The 24,830-nt window shown below is 41.0% G+C and overlaps 1 protein-coding gene across 5 annotated transcripts in view; it reads right to left on the reverse strand.

The window, feature by feature from the left end:
• Window positions 1–1,133: 1,133 nt before the first annotated feature.
• Window positions 1,134–24,830, reverse strand: part of LOC121634243 (kinesin-like protein KIF13B) — a 43,800-nt gene continuing 20,103 nt past the window's right edge. The window contains exons 21-42 of one of the 5 annotated variants that reach the window (XM_041976774.1): window positions 23,252–23,398; window positions 22,970–23,119; window positions 22,759–22,887; window positions 22,459–22,632; window positions 22,226–22,383; window positions 21,638–21,770; window positions 17,073–17,216; window positions 16,953–16,982; window positions 16,752–16,851; window positions 15,765–15,891; window positions 15,561–15,616; window positions 15,361–15,479; window positions 15,101–15,277; window positions 14,931–15,023; window positions 13,728–13,877; window positions 13,452–13,529; window positions 11,858–11,905; window positions 10,761–10,848; window positions 10,461–10,543; window positions 4,411–4,476; window positions 2,043–3,300; window positions 1,134–1,958 (exon numbers count right to left, since the gene is read on the reverse strand). In XM_041976774.1, coding sequence (XP_041832708.1) covers window positions 1,714–1,958; window positions 2,043–3,300; window positions 4,411–4,476; window positions 10,461–10,543; window positions 10,761–10,848; window positions 11,858–11,905; window positions 13,452–13,529; window positions 13,728–13,877; window positions 14,931–15,023; window positions 15,101–15,277; window positions 15,361–15,479; window positions 15,561–15,616; window positions 15,765–15,891; window positions 16,752–16,851; window positions 16,953–16,982; window positions 17,073–17,216; window positions 21,638–21,770; window positions 22,226–22,383; window positions 22,459–22,632; window positions 22,759–22,887; window positions 22,970–23,119; window positions 23,252–23,398 — 3,753 coding nt within the window. In that variant the 3' untranslated portion in view covers window positions 1,134–1,713. Of the gene's footprint in view, window positions 1,959–2,042; window positions 3,301–4,410; window positions 4,477–10,460; window positions 10,580–10,760; window positions 10,850–11,857; window positions 11,906–13,446; window positions 13,530–13,727; window positions 13,878–14,930; window positions 15,024–15,100; window positions 15,278–15,360; window positions 15,480–15,560; window positions 15,617–15,764; window positions 15,892–16,751; window positions 16,852–16,952; window positions 16,983–17,072; window positions 17,217–21,637; window positions 21,771–22,225; window positions 22,384–22,458; window positions 22,633–22,758; window positions 22,888–22,969; window positions 23,120–23,251; window positions 23,399–24,830 lie in introns of all 5 variants that reach the window. The other 4 variants (XM_041976773.1, XM_041976778.1, XM_041976777.1 and 1 more) reach the window with 4 other exon arrangements.

A 24,830-nucleotide genomic window follows, 5' to 3' on the forward strand; every position in this document is an offset into this window, starting at 1 on the left:
GTTCTGGGTTGTGTTAGAAACTTCTACAAGACAACTTTGCTGATTTCCAGTGGTTTTTTTATTTTTGTTTGTTTTTTTTCAAATGGGATTCAGATCTGCCTCCAGCAGCCAGTCCCTGAGGATTCAACTTCAATAAGCTGTTGAGTTGTCCATGAAGATGAAATCAGGCCGGTGTTGCTCATGCAGAGGCATGACTGGATTAATGATCTGCTTGCTTGCAGCTTCGGCTGTGTTGACTGGAACAAGAGGCTGATGCACAGTGTTGGACTTTTGGACACCAGTTTCTTGTCCAACACAAAAATGCTCTCTTGCTCATGCCAGCTGATGATGCCTGTGCCTGGTGGTGTGGTCAGATGCCTTTACAAGCAGGTAGGTTTTCTAGCACCTTGCTGATAAATAGTTTCTAATAGTCTGACGCGACACCTCTCACCTTCCTTAAATGTCTCACGAGTGGCATTCACCATCCAGTTCTGCAGGGCACTGTTTTCATGAAGCAATCATCAGCTTAGATGTTCACTTCTACGCCTGTTTTTTGCAGCCTTCCCTCTGAGAATGGACGGGTACTGCTTACTGCTTGGTCTCATATACTTATACTATACTGATACTTTTTGTGGTTTAAGTAGTATATTAAAATGTTAGAGAACAGCTTGTTACACAATAATTACTGAGACATTAGAGTAGCACTATGAAACTTCAACTTTTAAAATGCATTTGACTGCTTTTGATGGCACAGTAATACTTTTTATGTGCATTTTTGGAGCCACCGTTGCTTCAGAGTGTCCCGAGGTTGAAAAACACACTTTACGACTTTGTGTTTCAGTCTGAAGCATAACAGTGCTGCTCAGTTTCGCTTTACAGCAGCGTGTCGTACACCTGCAACCAGATGTCAACACACTGGTCGTTTTGAACGTGCACCATGGCTGATTCTGCAAAGAAATCCAGGAGATGAATCTAACACGGTGCACGTTCAAAACAACCAGTGTGTTGACATTTGGTTGCTATAAAGCGAAATTTGGCTTGATGCTTGAGGCTGGAACTTTTGTGAGCAGTGAATATGTATATAACATCTTTAGGACCCAACAATTAACTCTACATGCATTAAAAAAAATCCCTCAAGTTTCCTTACAAGTAAATCAGCTTGACAGTAATATTTAATGTCACCACTCAAAAACAGATTTACATACAACCACAAAAACACACATGCTTAGCAGGAAGAGATAAAATATGATTTAGAAATTATTAATAATTTGGTAGAATTTCATGAGTGTACAAGTTTAACACTAAAAAACAAACATTCAAGAGCCAAAATAATAATAATCCCCATGCTGAATATTTTACACCATACCACAGATTCAGGTGTTGCGTTTAAGGCACATGAGTTGAGCAGGAGAGTATTTTAAGGCACAAGAATCAGATCACAGTCACAATAAAGAAATTCAGTTCACGGATGGTGCGCTAGCTTCAAAACTAAATATGTGAGGTGTTATTCCGAATATCTCACTGCTTATGCTAATCGTTTTGCCAAGCAGAGCGTGCAACAAGATAAAGAAGTTTTAATTGTAAACTTGCTGGAATAAATAAGTTTTAAAAATTAAAGTACCTGTAGAAAAATGCTTTTCTGAAAATACTAACCTAAAAAATAAAAAAAATTCACATTCTTTGATTAGCCATTCAACACTTTTCAGAAGTTTTCCACTGTCACATCCTTAAACTTCAGGGGTTCCATGACTTGCGGTTCTCTCCTTTGTTGCGCCCGCCTGGCCCCGTCTCACCTTTAGCCAGAGCGGTGAGGGCAGCCAGGTTTGGGCTGGATCCGGACAAGTTGGCACTTTGGCGCTTCTGCTGCTGGCGACGCCGTTTGGCGCCACCGCGGGCCACCCTGTCAGGGCGTACCAGCACTCCATAACCAGGGTTGCAGTGGAAGTAGTGCTTTCCACCCACCGAGCCGTCATTTTTTCCTGGAGACAGACCAAGATTGATTATCCAGGAAAAGTTGAGTGCTAATTTAAGTTAGCATCAGGAGTCAGGACTACTTTTCTTACCTGCCGGTACCTCCAGTTCTACTCCAACCCAAGTACCTGCTGCAAAGTCTGTGGGCCCCACATACCGGACCGTACCGCTCTTGTTGGTCCCCACAGTCACAAACTCGCCCTCTTTCAACCAGTCAGGAAGAACAGCTGAGGCAGCCTCGTCACCTTCCTCAGAGTCTGAGATAATTTCCAGACTTTCCATTGGCACTGAGAGGTTGAGTCCTGCCCCAAGACTGCTGGCCCGGTCCACCATCGCAGACTTGCCCCCCTCCTCACCCACCATCCTCTGAAAAGACTTCAGGTCTGAAGACTTCACTTTCTGGATCTTGAAGGGATTAGCTGCTGATGAGCCAGACTTGGGAGGCTGAACCTTTAATGGAGGTGGAGCTGTGGCAGAAGAATCAGAAGGTGTGACCTGTTGGGTCTCATGTGTGATTGAGGATGGGGGCAGAACTGAGGTGCTTATTGGGTCTGAGGTTTCAGAAATCAATGGTTTGTGGGGTGAAATTTGAAGAGCAGAGTCTCCGTTTGGTTCTGGAGCAGGACCTTGGGTATTATCAGAACCTGTGTGGTCTTGTTCAGACTGCTGTGTGACATCTAAATCCAACCGACTGTCACCTACTTGGTCAAATTGTTGAGTTTCATTGTGGAGTGGTGGTTCACACTCCTTCCTGGTCCTGTTATCCACCTGTTGATCTTCTGTTGAACTTTCTTGCCGTGATTCTGTGTTTTTTTCTACTACTGAATCAGTGTGTGTCTCTGAATTGTTCAGTGCTTCTGATCCAGCATTGCCAGTTGTTGAATTCTGATTTTCTTTAGTCTGATCTCCTAGACCTGGATCAGGTTCTTCTTCCTCCTTCAGCTGGACTGATGAAGACCGATTTGTCTCTAGGTGACTCGGTGTATCATTTGGTTTCTGGTCCCTCCTCTCCACTGCCTCCTTATTCAAATTCAACATTGTTTCCTGAGGTTCTGATTGGTCTAGAGAGAGCTCCTTTGTCACAGTTTTTTCCTCTTCATCTTCATCTTCATCTGGCACCGCCTCAAAAGGACCTCCTCTGGAGCTGGAGGGAGCAGGCAGGTCCCAGCTCAGCGTGTAGATGTCTGACAGTGTTGCCGTGGAGATGCTGGTGGACATGTATCCACTGGATGTGTCGCTCACTGAGCTTGGGGAGAAGTCTTCTGTCTCAGGGATGATTGGAGGTGGGAGGGGGACGGATCTCTGGATCTCTGTTTCAGTGTCGGCAGGAATTATTTCTTCTACTGGGACCTGGAGAAAACCATGGCAACGATGGGGGTTAATAACCCAAAAAGGGCACCACAATGTTAAATCTCTGTAGCCCACTCCATGCAATCATTTAGTCATTTAGCTCCAGGGACCAAATATTTTGCAAGCTAACACAAGTTGTTAGCCTGTTAGCTAGAAGCTGCAGCAGTGAATATAAACATAAAGTAAAGTATTAAAGTATCAAGAGGAGCCTTATATCCATGAAGCTCCTCTTGGAAAAGCTAACATCAAATCATTATCCACTGAATCGATAAAGTATTTTGGTGGTGGTCTCTGCAGTGCTTAAATAAATAAATATGTCACAGCTTCTTCTTCTTTGTTCCTTTCACTGATCACACATACTGTGCAACACCCCCCAATGGTTTCCAGGGGTGCTGCTCTGTTTGCTACATCTGTCTCTAAAAACAGACCAAAATATGCATGTAAAGGACACAAATCTATCCATATTTGACGTATAGTATTAATGAATCTTTAGGCTGCATCTGGACCATGAGAAAGCATAAATGTATAATTTTATATTTGTAGAGAAAAAGCAAACCTTTGATGAGACGGCATTCAAAATATGGTTTAAAATCAGAGATCAATCAGAAATATAACAGTGTATTCCAGCTCGAGGATCTCATCACATCTGTAAAACACAGTGGTGGTAGTGTCATGGCTTGGGCCTGTTTGGTTGAATCTGGGCCAAGACTGCTTACTACTGATGGAAGAACAATAAAACACTCCAATAAACCTGCGAGTTTAAAGAAAGAAAAAACATCTGTCTGTAAACAAACTACTGTCCTCTCCAAGTCCTGCAAGTTTTTAGATGTTTCCCCACTTAAACAACTGATTTAAATTAAATAGCTCTCCTCAACAGCTTGTTAGATTTTGCCCAAGCATGTGTATCCATTAATCTTATTCAGGTGTGCTGTAGCTGGAAACATCCAAAACCTGTAGGGCTGCGGCCCTCGTGGACCGCTTTTGCCCATCACTGCTCTGTGATGTGAATTTGAACACAAATCCTGGTCAGAAATGTCTCTCAGGTTTCTCAGAGCAGTGGAAGCCAAAGTAACATCATCCAGAAACATCATTTAGAGTTGGTGAACTTACCGGCTGCTGATGTTTACCCATATTGTCCTCAACACTGGCTGAGTGCACCATGATGAGCGGCAAACTCTGCAACAGTGAAGGTTAATGTCAGTTTAGTCAAAAAAATAGAGGCACGCAATTTCAGTTTAAATCTGTAAATGAATTATTATTATAAACCTGTTTATTACATGCTGATTAAAGAGGTGATTAGATGCTGTGGGGAGGTTCTAAATAAGACAAGCTGATCACTGCCCTCTTTCTGGCAGATTTCATTCAACAACAATTTTTATTCCCTCTGACCGCCTGTTTCAGCCATTATGACTGCTTATAAGTGTGTGTCATCAGTTTACTGTATTAAAGTATTAAAAACAAATCAAACGGCTAATTTATTCCAGCAATCAGCAGTCTGGTTGTTGATATGAAAAAATTTGTTAATCAGATCACACAGACAGATAATGACAATAAACTGATAAAACATGCAGGATAATTACACCTAATTATAACTGCGCCTTTATTAATTAATCCCTTTCAATAGTCAAGTTACCTTTAAAACTCATTATGATCTGTCAGCTAATTAAACATTCTTCGATTTGCTTTGTGATTAAGAGGATAAAAATATATATATTATTTCATATTTTAAGGTGTGTGATTTATTCAAAGCAGTGATTTTAAATGTGCTTAACAAAGCTGAAGGGTTTGAATCAAGATGAGTGGCTGACTTTTAGGCATCAACTGATATTAAACATGCAAATACATTGTGGATGTTTTAAGATTTTGTTCTAAGTAGTCTGAAAAACATACGTGGGTGAGGGGTTTTATATCAGAGAGCAGGTCAAACACATCTATCCTGCCCCTCTCTGACTCGGGACAGTAAATCTGCAAGTTTAACACATGTCAAATGCACAAGAATGATTGTCTGACTCGTTGATCATATACTATATATATATATATATATATGTATGTGTGTGTGTAGTGTTTTATTTATTTCATTGAATCCTATGTCAAATAGTCAAATACAAATTATTTCTATGCCATATAGGTCTACTCTCAGTAAAGTCTACCTAGAAAATGCAGTGCTGTAAAGTTTTACAACTTAATGAGCCTTCCAAAGACTCAGCTTTGACTTATTATGACTTAACTTAGATTAAAAATTCAGATTTTATTTATCATCATTGATGTATTCTATTGCCACACAAGAACCTGCAAGTATGAACTTTGCCGTTGCTCAGGCCACTATTTACCCTCTTCCCTATGCTAACCGGCTAACAGGTTAACGGGCTAAGATGATAGCTTACCTTGCTAATCAATGTTAGCATGCTAGCATTTCTTTTAGCGCCTGAGTTTAAAAAAAAAAGCTAATAATAATACTAACTTTATGGCTAACTTTGTGGTGGTGCAGGGTAGGATCAGTGCATGACATGCAAAGTAGGGAGCTGGGAACTTACATCAGCCCTGCATGAAGACATAGGTTTATTTGTGTTTGTGTGTTTATATTTATAAAATTGTTTCTTTAATAAAGCGACAAACACTGAACAGAATGACACTTGGTCAAAATGTTTCTTCGCCACCACACTGAAAGGGGACTGAATGCCTCAGTAATTTTTATTCACATAAACTTTATATTTTCAATGTTTGGTTAAAAAAGATGTTATTTCATGTTGACTACTGAATACAGATTTTACTGAATATAGATTCAGTAAAAATGTCAAAAGATCAGTGTAAAGCAGGCCCACTGGCAACAACTAAAGGTAAATTAATCTCTTCTTCATACTGTTGTAGCCTAAAGTCTCCAAAAGCTTTTTTCCTGTTCAAAGGAAATTTGTCCTTATTGTGGGTATTGAATCAAACTGAATCAATGCAGTCCATTGGGATATTTAGCTAAGCTACTTTTCCCAAATAATACTATATTGAATAGAACTGTAATGAATTATAACAAACTGGTTTGAATCAAATTATAATTGGATTTAACTTGTTTGTATTTAACTGGAATTTAACTGAATTTTGGCATCAGCAATCAGACAAGGTGGGTCAAAGTAAATTTCTTCATCCTTACCAGATGATGAAGGGTTAAATATGAGTTACAACTCAGATTAAATACTTTTTTACACATATATGTTATAAATAAACATCTACAGTTCTATTTTACTGTAGTAAAGTCTCACAGCAGCCACGTGCAAGTCTGCATAATTTTTTTTTTTTTATTCAAAACTGAAGTCTGACTTAAATCCAAGTTTCTACTCTGCTGTGGACAAAAGTTGACAAAACCAAAGCAGTGATGCACAGTGCAGCCCTGCCTTCACACAGACTAAATATTTAAAATGGAGCTTTTTGGTTTTTTTTTTTACAGGAAAATGTTAGAACTTTATCAGCTGGGGTTTTATGATTAGGGTTACAACCACTGACCATATGAACCTCAACACGCAACCAATATTCACAGTCCTCTAGGCTTCTATTTTTGTGTTGCCCTTTGTTAACATCTGTTGCAGGCATGAAGCATGGTGCTCTAATTAGAGCAATGGCCTCAAACAATGCGACAACAAGGCCTGATGGCTTCCCACTCCAACTCAACACCACGGCGCGTGGTTTCCCTGATTAGCTTCCCTCTGCGGCTCAATGTGCTAATCAGTCAAATCAGATGCTGCAGTGTTCGGCTGCCATGAAAAAGCTGCAGACCCCCGGGTCTCTGTGACACATGATTGAAGATCAGCGGGTGAGGAGGTGGCGAAGGAGCGGGAGGCAACGAATCAGGACGACGGGGTTCACCTGCCCCTAATTAACCCTGCTCCACGCTCAGTGTGCTGCTGTCTCAGAGGGGGCTGTTTGTATGTAAAGGCTTTGCTGTGATCACAAATACGACAATGTGTCAGTCACCTGCTGTATGTGTTGATAATTACGTTTCTATTTAAGCTGCTATAGTAACCTGGTTTTGATCCAGCAAACATGCATTTACCTGTGATAATTAGAAGCAACTGGCAAATTATATGAACGCAGTGTTTTGTTTTTTATGATTGTGTTTAAATTTCAGAAAGAAAAACAGTGATAGGTTGTTAAATAAGACCAGCTATCCAAAGGTTGACATCATCCTACAACCCTAATTGCTAAAAAGTTGATACACATTATATTATTTCCAGTAGAACATAAACAACATATCAGATGTTGAAACGGAGACATTTTATCATTTAATGGAAAATATGAGCTCATTTTGAATCTGATGGCAGCAACACATCTGTAAAACATTGGAACAGGGGCAACAAAAGACTGGAGAAGTAATTGGTACCATTAAAAAATAACTGGAAGAGCATTTGACAACTAATCAGGTTAATTGGCAACAGGTCAGCAACATGACTGGGTATAAAAAGCAGCATTTCAGAGAGGCAGAGTCTCTCCGATGTGAAGTTGTGCAGAGGTTCACCAGTCTGATACAATCTGGGCCTAAACATTTTTAAACAATTTCAGAAAATTGTGAAGATTTTGAAGATCCCATCATCCACAGTGTAATATCAAAAGATTTAGAGAAACAGAGAATCTCTCTGGGCATGGGAAAGGCTGAAAGTCAAAACTGGATGCTGGTCATCAAGGAGCCATCAGCAATAAAACCAGATATGATTCTTTACTGGAAACCCTGGAAAACTCTGGAAGACTTCTAGAAATCACTGTCTGAACACATCTCACCACAATCCACAAATGTAGGTTAAAGCTCTATCATACAAAGAAGAAGCCATATATGGAATTACCTCCTTCTTCTCTGGACCAAAGCTCATTAAAAATGGTCTGAGGCAAAGTAGAAAACTGTTCTGTGGTCAGATGGATGAAAATATTAAATTCTTTCTGGAAAGCATGGACGGCATGTCCTGCCGAGTAAAGAGGAGAGGGAGCATCCAGCTTGTTATCAGTGGACAGGTGAAAAGCTGCATCTCTGATGGGATGGGGCTGCATTAGTGTCTATGGCGTGGGCAGCTTCCACATCTGTGAAGCTCCATCAATGCTGGAAAGTACATGGAGGTTTTAGAGCAACATCTGCTCCCATCCAGACAACGTCTCTTTCAGGGAAGGCCTTGCAGATTTCAGCAAGACGATGCTGAACCACATCCTGCATCCATCACAACAGCATGGCTTCACAGGAGAAGAGTCCGGCTGCTGAACTGGCCTGCCTGCAGTCCAGACATTTCACCAGTACACAACATCTTGAGCATCATGGAAGCAGAAATCCAGCAACCAAGGTCCAGGACTGTGGAGCAGCTAGAATCCTGCATCAGACCAGAATGGGACAACATTCCTAAAACTCCAGCAACTGGTCCCCTCACTTCCCAGATGTTTACAAACAGATGTTAGAAGAAGAGGAGATGCTACACCATGCTGAGCATCACCCTGGAACTACTTTTTACAGACAAGTTGCTGCCATCAGATTCAAAATGAGCTCATATTTTCTATGAAATGGTAAAATGTCTGTGTCAGCATTTGATGTGCTGTTTATGTTCTACAGAGAATAAAATATGAGTTGATGAGAATTGTAAATCGCAGAATCTTGTTTTTACATTTTATACATCGTCCCAACTTTTTAAGAATTAGGACTGTATATTTCCAGTAATGCAACTAATGCCATGTTATGACTCATTCACATAACTGTGGGATGACCGTTTTGACCAGTATGAGTTGTAAACTGTGAACACACTCTGTCTGGCTCTGTAATCGGTAATGTTACTGAAAAGGCAAACATGTCAGTAAGAGTTTATTATATATGGAGGCTAACAGGATCGAGTGCAGTATCACCAACTCAAAATCCTCTGTAGAAGAGTTTCTCTTCACTGGTGAAGCTAATCTTGAGAAATCTCATGAAAAGCCACAAAAAGTGAATCAGACATGTTTCTACTGACTGGTTCAGAGGGAACAAACGAGGCTGCACAGTGTGCTAACCTTAAGACGAGAATAATGAAGTAAGTTCTTTTCCAGAAATGGCTTTAATCTGTATTATATCATATCTGGACAGACACAGGTCAGTTTGTATCCCAACTCAATCCTGAAACAGTTGTTTCCATTAACTTTCCTCTGGGCCCTTACGTACCAATCCGACATTGTGGACACCAGTCTCCTGTTTTTTGGTGTGTGACAGTGTTGGCTTTACAAGACTGCACTGATGTTTTCTGTGTCAGGTCTGACTGTGAAAGCTAACTGTAATCAGCTGTTGAGTGAAGTGAATGAGTTCCTGAGAACTGCAGCAGTAGTGATGACAAAAAACAAAGCACTGAATCTGTCTATAAAACAACTAATTTCTTCAAGTTTGTCATCATTTCTTCGGAACATCATGTTTATGTGGAATGAAGAAACCAGCTGATCATCATGTAATATCATACAGATCAACTCTGTTTAACATCATTCATTCATTCATTCATTCTCTCTCTCTCTATACTGATTATTCCAATTCAGGAATATGGGGAAGCTGGAGTCTTTCCCAGCAATTAGCATGAGAGTGGCAGGGTTCACCCTGGACAGGCCACCCGTCCATCACAGGGCCAACAAAGAGAGACAAACACAAACGAACCAGTGACCTTCTTGCTGTAACACCGCACTCCATGCAGCCAACTTGACATTACCAAATAAAGAAAAACAACATGTTTTCATCAGCTTTGTGACTTCAAAACCTCAGTGTGGACTCTGATCTGTTAAAAGTGTAATCTATTAAAACACATGTGCTTTGCTTCCTGAATCTTTTTGGCCAAATGGAAATCTTTGGCAATCGCAGCATGATCGGTCTTTAAAAGAGCGGTCTTAAATCATTCAGTCCTGTTAGGAGGTTGACACGCTGGTGCACTTTTATGCTCTTTGTTCATTTATTTCTGAAAACTAGTTATCTTGGGCACTGAGGCAATTTATATATTTATCTGTTTACTAATTGTCTTTTCATCTACATAGCTCCGTTTCCATGGCAACTACAGAAATGAGACAGGCTGCTGATTAACTGAAGAGATATTTGGATTCAGGCTGCAGTGATGCATGTGCACATGAATTCCCCGATATGAGGCAGGATGCGAGGTCAGATCCAGGGCTGGGTGGACTCATCTGAGTGTTGGTACCTGCTGACTGGCAGATGGCTTGTCTTTATCATCTTCTTTCCCACCAGAAAGTAGCGATTTCAGCAGCTGGGGTACGGCCTTCACTGGGGGGAGATAAGATGTAGCAAAGCCTGAATGAGCTGATGAAGAGAAGAGGTTGCATGGAGCAGAGATGAGATTAAGGGTGGGGGTGGGAACACAGAAGATAAGGTTTTTGAGGGAGCAGAGGGAAAAGAGAAGAACCAAAATGAGATCCAGAACTGAAGGCTTGATATGTTGCAAAGCAAGAGAGACAGATGATAAAGGTTTGATTAGATGTACCTGTCTCTGGGTTCAGGTTCTGGGACACAGAGCTGGGCAGAGTGCACCTGGCTGGAGGGGGTGCCACAGAAAGGTCCTGATGGTTCTCCTGAACACAAGAGGAGAGTGACATACATGAAGCAGCATTTCCAACAACAACTATCAGATTCATTCACCATCTACTGAAATAAATTCAGTAGATTTAACTTAATTTTGTGGTGCTATGGGAGATTCAAGATATGAATACATCCCTCTAACTTCTGGGTTACTAGTACAGGTTGGTTTGTTGTGCAAGAGGCAGTTTTTTTCTGTCCTCTTCACCCCCAACTGGTCCAGGTATATGCCTGTCCTTCATGGTTCTGGTTCTTCTGGAGGCTGTTTTTCTTCTCCACTGTCACCTCGTGCAACTCAGGATGGAAGACTGAATTGAAGAGAGGATTCTATGCAATTCATGGCACGGTTTTCCTAGCTAGGTTTAATTTTTTTATGAACTGGTTTATGCGATCACAGTTAATTAGAAACTGGACTATTGTGGATTGAATTGTGTAATAGATTTGTTTTAATCAATTAATTTTAAATAGACAACAATGAATTGGTGCTATACAAATAAAGCTGAACTGAACTGAGTCAGTGAGATAATCTCAGTATTTGTCTGGAGACTCTGGTCCTCTAAAAATTGTGAAGATTTTGAAGATCCCACCATCTACAGTGTAATATCAAAAGATTTAGAGAAACAGAGAATCTCTGTGGGCATGGGAAAGGAAGGTCAAAACTGGATGCTGGTGATCGTGGGGCTGTCAGGCAGCACTGCTTCAAAAAGCAGCCATTAGGCACAGTTTTTACGAAGATGGTGGGCTGTTATTTTTTGCTTATTTCTTTAATAAAGGTCACGTAACCCACCAAAATTCAGCAAAAGAAAAAACATGTACACATATATCTAAATATAAGTGAAAGTGCTTCCCTCCTTCAGGTGATTTTCTTTTCATCATGGATCCTGACTTAGTACATTAGTAGAATTAGTAAAAAGAAATGATATGAACGTTCAATCCAAAGAACAGTAGATGTATAAAAAATATTAGAAGTTGCTATAAAAGAGAACAGGGAAAATTGAGTCTCACCTTGAAGTTACCACGATCTGAGAAGAGATCTAGACTGCTGCCTGATATCTGGTTAAAAGGTTAGAGTGATGTGTGGTTAGGTGTTAGTTAGACAGGACAACAGCAAGGGAATTATACACCAGAGAATGGCTCCCCGTTTCTGACTTCTATACATACTTCCATAAGCAGAAATGAAGATTTACAAGACTGAAACCTGAGCCACTGATATGGCTGCATGGTTTTAGGTCTTGCATGATGTTGTGGAATATTGCCTTCATCACAAGACTTAATTCCATTCAGTGTTGCATTCATTTTTCACCAAGATCTTGTATCGATAATGAAAGAGTCCGACCACCAGCACATCCCAAAGATTCTCAACGGGGTTCAAGTCTGGACCCTGTTGGGGCCAATCCATTTGTGAAAATGAACCTGAACCACTCTTTCACAGTCTAAGCCCCATGAATCCTGGCACTGTCATCTTGGAATATGGCTGTGCCATCAGGGGAGAGGGAAAAACCTGCTCCTTCAGTATATTCAGGGAGTCAGCTGATTCTCATTCTTCAGACACATAATGTTGCAGAAACTAGACCTGACCAACTGCAGCAACCCCAGATCATAGACTTCCCCCACCGGCTTGTACAGTAGCACTGGACAAGATGGCTGCTATACTCCATCTGCATCTCTTTACCCTGCTGCTCCCATCACTCTGAAACAGAGTAAATCTGGACTCATCAGACCACATGACCTTCTGCCATTGCTCCAGAGTCCAATCTTTATGCTCCCTAGCAAATTGAAGCCTTTTTCTCTGGTTAGCCTCACTGCTTAGTGGTTTTCTTATGGCTACACAGCTGTTAATTCCCAGTCCTCTTAAGTTCCCTTTTGCATTGTGTTTGTGGAAATGTTCTTACTTTAACTATTAAACATAACCCTGAGTTCTTCTGGTGTTTTTTTTACCATCTGATTTCACCAAACATCCTGAATGATGGTGATCACCAGGATGTTTTTCTGACCACAACACTTCATGGAAGACGATGGTTCCACATTATCTTTCCAGTTTTTAATAATACGTTGGACAGTTCAGTAGTTTCTGCATCTCTTTAGATGTTTTCTCTGACTGATGCCAATGACTGGACCCTTATTGACCAGACTAAAATCTTTTGACAACCCACATGGTTGCTTAGGAAATGAGAAGCTATTCATTGCATCAGTTGGGGTGAAATAACGTGTTGCAGCTGAAAGATTTTCACCCATGCAGTAATTATCCAATACGAGGCTCCGAACTGTTTGCTTAGTTAAATCTAGGTGGTGACTTTGTACGCTGCCTGACCAAAAACAAATACAGGTGTTAATCTCAGGGGTTTTAACAAAGGCTGCATTTCACCTCTGCATGCTCGTTAGCAAACATGCACAACTTCCTCTAACTGAGATTCATCCCACACTAATACACCCGTCCTGTTTTTGTAATACTGATACTGGGATAATAATAGATTTTCAACATGCAGCTTCAGTCGGTTCAGCAAAGTCTGATCAACATATCCCAACTAAAGCCCAGATCAGAAGATCAGTTGGCAGAGAAGTAGTGGAGAGGCCATGATCTCTGCTAAATTAAACTTACCTGGTTGATGTTTGGAGAGCTCATGCAGCGCCTGACAGCTTTCCCTTTCACTGCCAGCTGCTCCCTCACAGCCACCTCCTGCAGACACACAAACAACAAAAGTGTTGTTTTTAAGAATTTTCCTTAGTAATTTATATAAACACGCTTTCATTCTGACTCAAGGTTGCAAAACTAAGAAATGAAGAAAACAACTTTAAGTTTAATCTATGAAGATTCATACAATAATTAATTTAATTATCTTCACCATCATGGTACCCATGAGCCATCTTCCCTGACCTGTCTGAGCCGGTCCAGAGTGAGGATGTTCTCCACAGCCAGGACGCTGCGGAGGTATTTCTCTATGGCTTCCTCGCTGCCGGCTGACTGACCCTCAGCACTGGCAGCCAGCCTGGCCAGCATCTCCCTGTCCTCTGGACCATGGATGTCCTGTTGGAACAGGGGAGCAGAATAGAAGGGACAGAACCTACGTTAACCCTGCTGGGAGTTTCATTCATCTACGAAGGACTCAGAGGAGAACAACCTTTGTTTTAAGGCCTGTCTTATTCCTTACACTTTATTACTCCTCAACTCACAACATTCCCTACCCCCCCCCCCTCCCCCTCAGGAAACAGCTCCCCTCACTCCCCCGTAAACTACAGACATTTTCCTCTTTCTCTGCTGCCACTCTTCACCAGAACATATATATATATACACAATAGTTTACTACTTTCTATATACTACTGTCATTTATTACTATTATTGCTATTATTACAATCACGCACTTTATTTATATACTATTTAGTTATTGTACTACAGTATAATACTGCACATTATTATTGTACAACTTGGATAATTATTTGCATACCGCTTATCATACCATAGCACAGCCTATGGTATTTTATAATATAATATAATATAATATAATATAATATAATATAATATAATATAATATAATATAATATAATATAATATAATATAATATAATAATATATTATTTTATTGGCTATTCTTGACCTTATTGTATATCTGTTACAATAATAAGCCATTATTATTATTACTGATTACATTATACTACTGCATTATACTATATTTTAGTGTGTACCACTATCACATTACTTTCTTATATTTGATTTATACTTTCTTGCCTTTATTTTTCATGTACTGTACTAATGCCTGGATTGAAAAGCGATTTGTGTTTTCAGAGCTGTTTCTTGTTTCTTTTCTTTTCTTCTTTTCTTTTTACTCCCTGCACACTGTGAAACTTGAAGACTACTCTGTGTGCCATAAACTGCCCCCCCGGGAAAAATAAAGTTTATTTTCTATTGAATTAAATTCTAAAACCCTGCTCATATCAGGGCAAAACAAAGTCACTCCAGAAAATCTTTTTTCTTTCCAACAGACCTGACAAGTGTTTTTCAGATTCTAGACGTTTTCTGGACAAAGATGAAGATGCTCAGACTGTTTCTGCTGTCAAAAGCAGACCTGTGGTCTGGTACTTACACCTGGGATGTTAGAAACGACTTCAAACATGACTCCACAGCCGGGGATGGTGCTGCGCTGAGACATCCTCTTCAGGAGGCTCTGAGCGAAACCCTGATGACGACATGCGTCTTGTTAGTAGCCATGTGACCAACAAACACTAGCTTGCTTGTCATCACGCGGCCGCCCACCTGCCTCCCTGTGACGTTGACACAGATGCGTTTCCTGAGGACCAGCTGCATGTGGGCCGGGTGGCTCAGCTGCACCATGGTGCAGACCGTCAGGTACACCCTCTGGTTGGCTGACGTCAAGCGGCTCAGCTGGGGGCACTCGTGGACTGTGGAGTCCCATGAGGCCTCCACCTTCACCTGAGCCATGTTCAAGTTGAATATTTGGGATGTGCAGTGAAAACTCGAGGAGCAGAACGAAAGACGGATCAGAGTCTACTTACCTCTGGATTATAGTGCTTAACTATATGAAGTTCAAAGAAATCGTCATCATCTTCCCCGCTGAGCAGAGCATCGAGGCCCCCAGCCAGCGGGGCTGACAGACTGGACTGGAAATCATCAGCTGTAGGGATTAAAAGAAACCAATTCTAAAAGAACTGATGGTTTAGTTAAAAATCAAGAAACTGGAGAGAAAACAACAAACCACTGAGATCCAGGAACAGGACGGGAATGTGTGTTTCCATTCCAGGGACAGGAACCCTGTGGAGAAACTTGGATTAAACGTCAATCAACAACTACATTAACAACCAAATAAGCACATTTTAAGCAGGATTTAGTTCACATGTGGACAAGACTAGTGAGAAAACCAGGGAGGTTATTCATGGGGGATCAAAACAAGAAGAAACACCTCTCTACTGGCGCTCCGGGGATGCCACTTCCAGCCGACGGCACCAGGACAGCGTTTCGCTCCTCTGTGAGGGTCAGACGACACTCCAGCAGCTGGGATTCCCTTTCAACATCATCCTCTGACCTGTCTATATGCACAAAAAGATAAAAAATTTAGAAAAACAATTACTTCATTAAATAACAGAAATAAAAATAAAGTCAGCTGGACAGCAGTGGGGTGGTTAGCACTGCAGCCTCACAGCACGAAGGCCGCTGGTTCGAGCCTCGGCAGGGGGGAGGTTCGAACCTGGCCTCTCTTTGTAGAGTTTGCATGTTCTTCCCATGTTCCCCATGTTCTCTGGGTTCTCCGGCTTCCTCCCACCATCCAGAGACATGCATGATAGGTTAACTGGTCACTCTAAATTCTCCCTGGGAGTGAGTGTGTGTGGTAGTTTATCCCTCTGTGTTGGCCCTGCGATGGACTGGTGGCCTGTCCAGGGTTTACCTGCCTCTCACCTGTTAAAATGCTGGGATAGGCTCCAGCTTACCCGCAACCCATAATGGACTAAGCAGTACAAATTAAAAAAGAAAGTCAAATAAAATTAAAAATTAATTTAATTAAATAATCTATAAAAAAAGAAAATAATAAAATAAAAATGAATGAAATAAAAAGTAAATGAGTAAATAAAACTCTGGAGTTGCCATTTTCTGATCTGGAAGACGGACTTTGCAAACATTAAGATTTAAGAGAACGGACACTCAATGCTTCCCATTTATCCACACGACTGCACTGCTGCGTCTGCTTCGCTGTGGCTTTAAATTAAAGCTGACTCGAGCTATACATCACCAACAAATAGTGACAGCTGAATTTAAAAAATGACTAAATTCACCACTTGTGCGGTAAAAAAATTATATCCTGATAAATATGTATTAAATTAGGAAGACGAGCCAAACATGAAGTGAGAGATGTGCTGATTTTGCAGCCATTTTTGCGTGTTTGCGGCTCTACCTGGTTTGGAGACGATCTTCTGCAGCTGCTGGTCCAGATACTCTTGCCTCTGAGTCAGTGTGACCAGCCACTGTTCCCTCATCCTCTCCAGGTCCACCTCCTACACTCGTGAATACACATTCATATCAGCTGGACACTAACAACCTCCCCTCTTGTTGTTAAAATGACACATTCTGCTATTTTTATTGATGATCTACTCACTTGATAACTGTCCATTTCTTCACCACTTTCCTAAAATTTAAATTGAGAAAGCTAGTTAAAAAAAAATTAAATGTTTGATAAGAAATCGGGCAGCAGGAGTGTGAAGAAAGGAGGACTCACCAAATGTGGGTTATTTTTGGAGAGATGGATCTGTCGAACCTTTACATCCCCGATGGACACGGACAGGATTGAGGCTGTGATGAGGGGCATGGTGCCCGAGTCCGGCACTGAACGCACCTCCACCCGGACCCGACGCGACTGACCCTGAAGGAACATATTCACATCAGAAAGCTGATACACTGATGTATGACTGGCAGGTGTAAAGGAAACTTTCTTTAAGCAAACTTGGGAAAACTCTATTGAGGAAAAGTTGATTATTTCAAATGTCTTCAAAGCAAAAAAAAAAAAAAAAATCCAATTATAAATGCATTTAGTTGCAATTATAATCTGATTATTTTCCTTTTGGCAAGAGGAAACTGTGATTGGTATAAAAACTGATAATTAAAGTATAAAGATTTGGCCCCAGATACAATCTAAAGCTCCAGAAAAGAAGAAAAAAAAAAAAACACTTTGAGGTTTTATCTTTTATTGGTGCAACTACTGGTGAACTGATGTTTCTCTTAAATTGACCTTACTTTGAAAATTGAAATTTTTTTAACATTTGAATGTTATTAACTTCATATAAATATATATTAATATTCTATACATATTTCTTCTAATATTTTATGTATATTTTTCTACTTAATTTATTTTTATTCCATTAACATTTTATGTATTTTACATATAGGCAAGGCCGTTTATTTGTACAGCACACTTCATGTACAGGACCATTCAAAGTGCTTTACATAAAACAAAAGCATTACAGATATTAAGAAATAGTAAAAGGCATCAACACACAGCAGGAATCACAATGAAATAATAAATTACATTAAATGATTAAAAAGATAAGTTAAAAAAAGTTAACATGCAGATTTCATGCATAGGCGCATGAGAAAAGAAATGTTTTTAACTTGGATTTTAAAATGTCTACATTTGGTGAAAGTTTAATCTCCACTGGCAGTTTGTTCCATTTGTTTGCAGCATAACAGCTAAATGCTGCTTCTCCATGTTTAGTCTGGACTCTGGTCTGGACTAGTTGACCAGAGTCTTTGGATCTAAGAGCTCTGCTAGGTTTATATTCTCTGAACATATCACAGATGTATTCGGGGCCTAAACCATTCTGGGATTTGTAAACAATCAGAAGGGTTTTAAAATCTATTCTGTGACTGACCAGAATCAGTATTCAACCTAATATCATTTAACACTTTGACCAGAGCTGTTTGTTTTATTCTGAGTTATACAAGGTATAGTTAACAGATCAGATCGATTCACCGTGTTCGATTCCTTATTTTACTAACTAACACAGGAATCCTACTGGGTCCAGGCTTGATCTCAGAACAGCTGTCAGTAGTAGCAAAACTACAGCATGACCCTGAACGCATCATGGCGTTATCTTTGTTCTTGTTTGTTTTGGAATTCTGCTGCTGCTCTGTGAACCTCCTACACCGCCTCCCATGTCCGGCTCTGCAAGGACAGATGCTCTAAGAGGAGGATGAGGAGGGGGAGCCCTGTATTTCTTGGTAGATGGAGGTCGCTGGGGTTCAGACCGGGATAGAGACATCTTTTGAAGACCCTGGGTGATGTGAAGAAGAGGGTCTGGTGAGGGGGGAGAGCTGGGAGTTGATCGCCTCTCTGCTGTGTCCTTTGCTCTTATCTGTACACTCATGTTTGGATTTGCCAAAGTAATCTGCATCCAGTTAGATTTGGATGCACACCATCAGGTCTGAGTTGCTCCTTACAGTTCCAGAAGATATTGAAGTTATCAATGAACTTTATCCCATGGGTGATACATGCGTTTGATAATCATGTGTTCAGGCCAAGAAGTCTACTGAAAAGTTCAGTTCCTTTACCCGCTGTAGGAATGGGTCCTGAAATGTAAACATGGTACTCCAAACTGACACAGTCTCTCCAACAGCAGAGAAAAGTCTTTTTTCAGGATCTCGGAGCCAGTTTTCCTCCTCAGAATATCAAAAGACCCTGTGTGGACAATAAACTTCATACCATCTGGATGTGAAGACAGAATGGTCGGCAACATCTCTGTCAGTTCCCTGACTGATGTATCAAAAATGTTAGATTTTCCGTCTTTGCCATCCTCACATGCTGTGTTATAGAGTCCCCAATCAGAACTGTGTCTATTTGTTTTTGTGTGGAGGCGCCGATAGCTTCTCTAGTCCTCCTGTTTGTGGAGTTTTGGCCTCTCCTCCTGGTCTGGTTAGCCCTGGGCTGAGTTTTGGGGCTATTTCTGAAATATTTATTTATCCTTGCAGTATGTTCATCACCCTTCATTTTAATATGAGTCAACTTATCATATTTATTATGCAGTGAGACTTCAGGTGGTGGAGTGAGTGCTGGAGCTTTAAATTTCCTGCTGGATTTACCTCTGCGACGAACAACATCAGACCAGGTTCTGGCCGGGGTTGATGACTTTGGTCTGGCACCAACACTGTTCCAGTAGGAGAGATCAGTCTGATGGTCCAGTTTGGGATTTTCCTCAGCTATTCCAATGTCATTTGAACACATCCAAGGAAGCGTATCAGCCAGGTCTGTAGCGGGAGGCTCCACATTTGAAATGTCTTTGCATATGAAGATTTTACTAAATCTATTTGACAACTCAGTAGCTTGTACAGAAGCTACAATAGAGTCAATAAATTCTTCATTCACACGAATGTCTTGCAGTGTTTCAATCCTCTTCTCCAGCTGTGTTATCCTCAAAGAAAGTTGTTCACACGCAGTGCAGCTCACTGATACTGCAGGGTTAGGAGATGCCGTTCCACTAGTTCTCTAATCATCTAGATTTATCAAAAAAAAAAAAAAAAAAAAAAAAAAAATTTGTTCCAGTGAGTTATAAGTGACCAGGAGTCCTTGTTCCTACATTTCTTGCCAGTAAAGATAAGAAAAACGAAGAAAAATGCAAGCAGAAGGGGGAGCAAAGCAGGAAGCGTCCGCACGGCAGCAAAGGAGGAAGTTTACATATTTACTTATTTACATGTGCATTAAAACACACAATGGATCTATAAAATTACAAAACATTTAATGATAGGCATCTAAAACAGAAAAAATGCAGTATTTCACATTGATTAGAGTAACTTTTCAAGATTTAGAAGTCATTTTAAATGTGCATACATGTACATTTCCACATGTGTAGTAATCCTGACCGCCTGAACTGACTCACGTCATAATGATAAAAACTGAAGTCAGATCTATTAAGAAAGAAAGATATAAATGATAGAACAAGTAACCCCTCCTTTATTTTCTGACACACTTCCAGGAGCATCTACAAGTACCCCAAAGAGGTATTTGTACTCTCATTTGTAACCCCTGCTGGGAGACGGGTCGAAGACGCACCGCTGACTAATGTTTATGAGCATCTTGAACGAACTAAAAACCTGGTCAATAATATATTTAATGGTGTTAGTAGAGCTTTTAACACAATCCAACCAGATCTGATGGAAAGGAAGTTGTTACGCCTTGGAGTAAATCCCACACTGATCCTTTGGATGCAAAAATTTGTGAGTGGCTCAGATTTAACTCATGTATCTCATTCTTAAAAATGACTAACAGAGGAGCAGCACAGGGGTGTATGTTGTCATCTGTCCTCTACTGTACACCCTACACTCTAATGACTGTCGAGCATCAGATCATGCTTATTTTAAGTATGCTGATGATCGAGCACCAGTGGGCTTCTTATAGCCAGAGGCTTTATCTCTGTACAAGTGTGGAAAGGGAGGGACAGCGGTGCTATGACAGCGTTGCTGAAATCATTGTAAAGTAAACAAAAGAGGTCATAGATTGTAATATAAAGGTATAACATTTTCCCCCTCTAGGATTAATGGTGAGCTGGTAAAGCAGGTCTCAGCTTAGAAATTTTTGGGGGTTGATATCGACAACAAACTGACTTTTAAGTAATGGCGGATCCACACCAGGATAGTCTGGGGGGCTCGGTTCGTTTGGATGGGGAAAACTAGAAATTTAGTTTCACTTGAACTTGGACCAAACCACGTGGACAACATTGTGCAGTTACAACAACTGCTGGCTAGAGAGCGATATTCTGCTGATTAAGAGGACAAAAATCTAGCTTAATGATTGGCCAGGACCAAAAATGGCTCATTCACTAAAGAATGGAGCAACAATAAATTTTATTCTGTCTTGGGGTTTCTATTTTTACTTTGGTGTTAAAAACTAATGTGGTTTCACCAGAATCTGTCCAGTATGAGCAGCAGGAGATGCAGTGAGATATCCAGCATGTTGCGCTGCGTCACTTCCTGTCTTCGATTCACAGGGTTAGGGGTTACTGGGTGATCTCTTTGCTTTCACACTGTAAGCGGACCGCACCAGGGTTCACTCGAAAGTGAATTGAGACCCTCAGTTTTCAAGTGAACCAGAATTTGTTATTTTGGTCTTAACTTTGGCGAGAATGAGTGTTCACATGGCTCCAAACAAACCATATTTTCAGTTTAAAGCGGACCGAACAGCACCAGTGTGTTTGTGCATAATAGTATAACAATTAGGATTAAACAATGTAAACCTCAGAATTAACTGACTTGTTTTTCCTTAGAAATCTATATAGAAAAAAGACTCTTAGATACTTGTCGGAGCTGGAAGACTCCTCCCGTGCGGACATCCTTGGCAGGAAGAACTTCTACAGCTGTAAACTCTCCTGCCTCGTTCAGCTCCATTAGCTGCACCCACAGCTCCAGCCGCCGGGTCACCTCACTCCACCTGAAACAGGCCGAACCATCAGAACCATCAGGGCACAGCAGATCATCTCCATTCAGCTGCACAGTCACATACCAAGCTAACTGTTCTTGTGGTTATTTTAGCTCAACTAAACATCTACAAACTTCTGTGGCTGTCTAAATAATGAAAAAAAAAATACTTAAATACTTAAATTGTGTAAAAATATTAGTGCTGGACAATATATGAAAATGTACTCGTGGCAAAACAGAACAGCATGTTGGTTATTAGGAACTATGTTGGTTAGAGGAGATGACACAGGTACTCTGCAAGACCAGATATAATGCTAATGATGTCTGAGTGCAGCCTACAGAAGCAGTTTCTCCATCTACAGCTAAAGATTAGAAGAAAATTGAGTTACTTTTTCTCTTTTTCCTAACAGTATGGACCCCGTCTATGAGCTGCTTTTTATATGAGTTTGGTGGAGTGTGTTACTGGACCTCTCTCTGAGGGATCTGGTCTTGGCTTGAATTACTCCCAGGTCCCACAGGGCCAGGTTCCTGCGGTGGTTGGCCTGCTTGTGTCCGTAAACTTCGATAGCTACCGCCCCTTCAGCCAGAAACTCCACAAAGTCCTCCGATACCGGAACAGACAACTCCTGAGTAGAAAGGAACAGAGGATGGAAACCCATCTTTTCTTTTATTGACAGCCACCTCCCATTTTAAGTCTTTACCTTGGCGCTGTCGAAGACCACAGAACACTCAGGGTCTCTGGAGGCAGATGACGAGCTGGACGGCTCCATCTCCGGAGCGGTGAACACGGGCTCCTCCTGCCCCCAGAAGTGGTACTGACAGAAGACGAAGTTGGAGAGGTGGCGAGGAAGACCAGTGGCTTGAAGGATTTTCACCTGGAAGAGAGAAGAGGGTCATCTAAACTTCAATATATTAAAATATACACAAAAAAAATTAACAAAAGGGACTGGGAAACCCAGATAAAAAGTTGAGTCAGACTTAAAAACTTTGAGACATCTCACCACACAGTCCAGTTTGCGCTCTTGAGGATCTCCATCCATGATGCTCAGCTGAGTGCCAGCCTGTCCTGCACCTTCATCTTCAGAGTTCTCGGTGCCTCGCCATACCTCCACGTGCAACCGACCTGCCACCTGACACACACACAGGATCTGAGTCTGGCTTTCTGTCTGTCTTACATGTTCAACCAGTCTCTCATCTGCAGCAGTTTCCCACCTCCCCCTTTTGGTTGATGATGGGCACTGCATACTGCAGTTTGACATCATAGAACAAGCAGGCCAGGAAAACGTTGGCTACGCCGATCAGACTGTGATTCTCCTGCTCGTCAAAGAAGGGGTCAGCACGTTTGAAATACGACCGCATCACCTGGATCGGAGAGAGAAAACAGGTCAAATGCTCTGAGACTGATGAATGAATGAATCACTTCTTTGATTGCAGACTGCTCCTTAAGTTTCTCATGTTTTTATATATATGGTGTCCTTCTTCTTCTCCACTCACAGGATTATCCTCATCAAAGTCTTTCCACTCTTGGTAGAGTTCCCTCATGTCCACCACCCGGTTCTCCATCTTTTCCAGAGCCCAGATCTGCTTCCCTTTCCCTTTACGACGGACCTGGATGGCCGGTTCACTCAGAACTGCATCACGCTGCATGGACAGGAGAAAAGAAAACACATTTATAAGAAAAAGAAAACTTGCCAGCAAATTGGGACAAAAAGTCATTTCTATTCTGCCTCACCAGCTAAATGCATGGTAGTTACCATGGTAACAGATGCTTATCGTACTTTAACAGAAGTTATCAGCTCACCTCAATAAGCAAGTAAACACCTTTCAGGACCCATTACAGTTTGCATAGCATAATGGGCTTAGGGGTTGAAGACGCCATCATCTACCTGCTTCAGAGAGCCCGCTCTCATCTGGACCAATCAGGCTGCACTTTGAGGATCATGTTCTTTGATTCAGAAGTGTTTTAAATGCAATTCAGTTGCCCTGTTATGTGAGGAGCTCCATTAATTCCAGTTGACACTTCCACCACCACAATTTATGACTACCTGACAAACAGACCACAGTGTGTGAGACTGAAAGGTTGAGTGTCTAAGAAGCTGGTCAGCAACACTGGACACCACAACGGACTGTCCTCTCACCATTTCTCTTCACACTGTACACATCAGACTGCAGGATGTACACCTACAGATGGATGATTGTTGACTTCAGGAGGAATGGGAGTAAACAAAGCACTATCTACATCCTGGCAGAAGAGGCGGAGGTTGTTGATAAATACAAGAACCTTGAAGTTCAACTATGAAACAGACTACACTGGAAATGCAACATAGAAGCATCTAGAAGAAAGGACAGAGCAGACTATTTCTGGGGGATGCTAAGATCAGTCAATGTCTGCACAAAGAGGTTGCAGATCTTCTATAAGTCTGTTGTGTGAAGTACAAGCCACAATAATTTTGCAGCATCATATATGAAAAGTAGCTGGAAAAAGTTATCAGGAAATTCTGTGCTGGGGATAACTCTGGTTCTGGTTCTGTGAGGGGGATAACTCTGGTTCTGGTTCTGTGAGGGGGATAACTCTGGTTCTTTTTTTTTGTAAGATGTGTAACCACCAGAAAAGCGTATTAAAACACCCTCATCCCCAACAGGTGTGACCACTCATCCTTTTCCGTTTTGCCTGTAAACACCTCCATGTCTTGCTGCCATAAATGACGGATGCTGTGCACGCGTCAAAATTTTTTATTTAATTTTAACGCAATTAACATACTTTTTTGTTTTTGTTGTTAACGCATTATTTTTGACAGCCTTCATATAGTTCTTTTTTTCATAGAATATATCATGATAAATATAATAAAAGTCAAATAAAATGAAAAATAAAGAAAAACATCACAGTACATGTCTGTAGAAGTAAAGTATTGTATATAAAAAAAATGTGGTACTGTTTTAATAAATTCCTGCTTGACAGTCTGACTTTGCTGTCTGGATTATCATCAGAAGAATCAGAGAAAGGACATCTCTGTTTACAGATTTAATCTGAAATTGCTCTGATGCAGGTACTTTACTTTAGGCTCAACTTATT

Source organism: Melanotaenia boesemani, chromosome 22 (genome assembly GCF_017639745.1).
Source record: "Melanotaenia boesemani isolate fMelBoe1 chromosome 22, fMelBoe1.pri, whole genome shotgun sequence".
Taxonomy (NCBI): Eukaryota; Metazoa; Chordata; class Actinopteri; order Atheriniformes; family Melanotaeniidae; genus Melanotaenia; species Melanotaenia boesemani.